Source organism: Arachis duranensis, unplaced genomic scaffold (assembly GCF_000817695.3).
Source record: "Arachis duranensis cultivar V14167 unplaced genomic scaffold, aradu.V14167.gnm2.J7QH unplaced_Scaffold_107582, whole genome shotgun sequence".
In the NCBI taxonomy this organism is placed as follows: Eukaryota; Viridiplantae; Streptophyta; class Magnoliopsida; order Fabales; family Fabaceae; genus Arachis; species Arachis duranensis.
In genome coordinates, this window is record NW_026263765.1 from 7,821 (window position 1) to 11,080 (window position 3,260).

The 3,260-nt window shown below is 38.3% G+C and overlaps 1 protein-coding gene across 1 annotated transcript; it reads left to right on the forward strand.

Moving 5' to 3' along the window:
* Positions 1 to 239: 239 nt before the first annotated feature.
* Positions 240 to 1,386, forward strand: LOC107472455 (uncharacterized; the record flags this gene model as incomplete). The annotated part of the gene is made up of 2 exons (XM_016091984.1): positions 240 to 647; positions 752 to 1,386. Coding segments are annotated over exons 1-2 (1,043 nt in total), but the record flags the coding sequence as incomplete, so codon positions are not given.
* Between the last annotated feature and the right edge of the window lie 1,874 nt (positions 1,387 to 3,260).

The window sequence follows — 3,260 nt, forward strand, 5'->3', positions numbered from 1 at the left end:
TCACAAGACTCTCAGAGAATCACTAATCTGGAGATGCTCATGGAAAAGATGATGAAGCACCAAGAGATAATGATGGAGAAACTCATGAAAAATCAAGGGATGGCAAAACAAGATCAGGAAGCAGCACGGAATATCAAGCCATAACAAGTAAAAACCAAGAAGCCTCAATCAAAAACCAAGAAGCTACAATCAAAAACTAAGAAGCTTCAATCAGAAATCTTGAGAGGCATATGGAACAAATGGCTAAACAAATTGCAGAGATGGGTGAGAAGCAATCAAATGCATCCCCTATTGCTAATCAAGACCACCCAAGGGACAAAGGAAAAGCTACAAAGTGGGAGGAGTGCAAAGCAATCATGGTGGGAAGTAAGAAGGAAGCCATCAATCAGGAAGAGCACAACAGAAAAATTCCACAAGAAGAGACAGAAGAAAGAAGTGAAGAGGAGAGAAAGACCAAGAATGCAAAAAGCTCAAAGAAAGATGAGGACATCCTTGAAACACAGCTACAAGAGAAGACGGAAGGGGAGAAGCCAGATGTCCCCAAACTTCCGCACCCTCAGAGGTTCAAAAAAGAAAATGAGGATAAGCAATATTCAAAGTTCCTGGACATATTCAAGACACTCAGCATCAATATTCCTTTCTTAGAAGCACTTGAACAGATGCCATTATATGCCAAATTTATGAAAGAAGTGCTAACAAAGAAAAGACCCTTGAAGGAAGGACAAACTGTTGAAATGACAATGGAGTGTAGTGCTATTCTCCAAAGAGGTCTACCAGAGAAGAAGATGATCCTGGAAGGTATTATATACCTTGTACCATAGGAGACATAACTATTGAGAAATCATTTTGTGACCTTGGTGCAAGCATAAACTTGATGCCTCTATCTCTCATAAGGAAGCTTCAAATTTTTGAACTGAAACCCACTCGAATAGCTCTTCAAATGGCTGACAAGTCCATTCAGCAAGCAATCGGAGTTGTAGGGAATGTGCTGGTAAAAGTGGGAAAATTCCTTCTCCCAGCTGATTTTGTCATCCTGTATATGGAGGAGGACCCTAACACTCCCATCATCCTGGGGAGGCCTTTCCTGACTACGGGCAGAGCATTGATAGATGTTGAAAAAGGGGAATTGCTGCTAAGAGTGCATGATGAGCACCTAGCATTCCATGTTTTTAAAATCCTGCATGAGCCCACTCAAGAAGAAGATTGTATGGAGGATAAAGCCAGGGATCAAAGCTTGAAAGAGGCATTCAATGAGTTAACTCCAAGAATTCCAAATCCATGCTTGAAAGAAGTAGAGATGGTGCAACAGACCAAAGAAATCAAGGAGGAACTAGATCCAAAACCCCCAGATGAGAACCTCAACACTCCAGATAAAGAACCACCAAGGCAAGGAGTATCTTTTGAGAAAGAAAAGAAGAAGAGGCCAAGAGGGTGGAGAAACAAGAAGATCCCTACTGAAGGCTTCTCACCAGGGGATAAAGTGATGATAAAAACCTAACCAATGAAGGTGTGTCCATAATTATCTGAGTACTATACTGTGAACCATATCCTTTCACTTGAACACCTAGAGATCATCAAAGAGGAGACTGGAAGGAAGTTCACAATAAGAGGTGAACAGCTGAGGCACTATGATTTTCAGCCTCCATGATCAAAGAATGGAAGATGTCAATCTAATGACAATAAAGAAGCGCTTGTTGGGAGGCAACCCAACCTGAGGTAGTTTCCTTTTTCTAGCTTATTTCAATAAGAAGGTTGAATAATTGGTCTGTAATGCAACGTTTCCTAGTTTTCAGTTTTATTACTTTTAGCAAAGAAAAAAAGGAATTTCACATATGGTTAATTTGATGCATGAGAATCACTGGCAAGGCACTAAGTTTGGTGTTCCCACACCAAAGTAAGTTCAAAAGCCCACAAATAATCAATGCATGCTAACCATTTTTCAAGTGCTTGGGGAACAAGCAACTTTCAATATAACTGCAGAGCATCATACAAACTTTTGGAAAGGTTAAGCATCATCAATCAAAGAGATGAAAGAGGAATGTGAAGACCAGCAATGATGATGATGAGGAGGAGGAAAGCAAGTAAACTCCAAAAGGTTGTATTGTTAAGTGATTATTTTACATCAGATATTGCTATGATTGAAAGTGATATTATATCCCTGTTTGTCTGTCTGTTTAGTACAGTTCTCTATAATTCAATAATTAAGATGCTTGATTATTCACAACACTATACTTTTCAAACTTGCGTGCACTCAAGATTTCAAAAAAAAAAAGGGGCACCACATAACAGTTCTTTGAAAAGAAGGATTGAGGAATTAAACAATTTTGAGGCAAGTAAAAGATTAGGAGAAGTGGTGGTTCTAGTTGTGTGACTATGCATTGAGGTTGCATGCTTATGAAAACTTGCATGGGAGCTCATGGGCAGGACATAAAGTTCAAAGAAGTATTGTGGAGATTCTCAAACATTTATTGATCCAAGAAGCAGCAATCAAAAGAAAAATAAAGAAAATATAAAAACAAAAAGAACATGGCCCAAGGCTCTGAGCATCAATTACTAGGCAGAAAAGAAGAAAGAAACAAGAACTCAAAGAGTTGTTATTCTAGTAAATGCTTGTGGTCGAATTGTGTCAAAGAGAGAGGCTTGAGCAAGTAAATCCTTAGGGGTGCTTTAACACCTAATACCTTAAAATCAACTGGTTTAGGAGTATTGATTGAAAGCTTATCTAAAGAGCCGCTTTGAGACATGACACTTAGAGTCAAGGCCAAAGCACATGAAAATATAAGCTGCTTCAAGGTGATTACCTATAGAGGGATCTCCATGATACCATTTGGATGAAAGTTCTAAGACCTAAGACTTCCAAGATGTGGGGACTAGTAAGCACTGAAATCCTTGCATGAGCATATAATTTAGAGTTCACCCCATTGTCACTTAATCACTTCACTCACATGATAGCACATGTTATTCTTTAAATCCATTCTGATTGAAAGAACCTTTGAGCATAATTCTTTTCTTGCTTGGGGACTAGCAAGTTTTAAGTTTGGTGTTGTGATGACAAGTCATCTTAACCTAGTTTCACTAGTCTTTTTCTTTGTTTTTATTAGGTTTTATGCACTTTCTTGCATTCTAAGTAAGTGATTTGGAATGGAAATGCATGACTTCTTTGAATCAAACAACCACCATTTAATTGATGCTAAATCATGAGGTTTAGGCTAAATTTAATTGAGTTTTTAATGATTTATAAACCTTGTGAATTTGGTGAT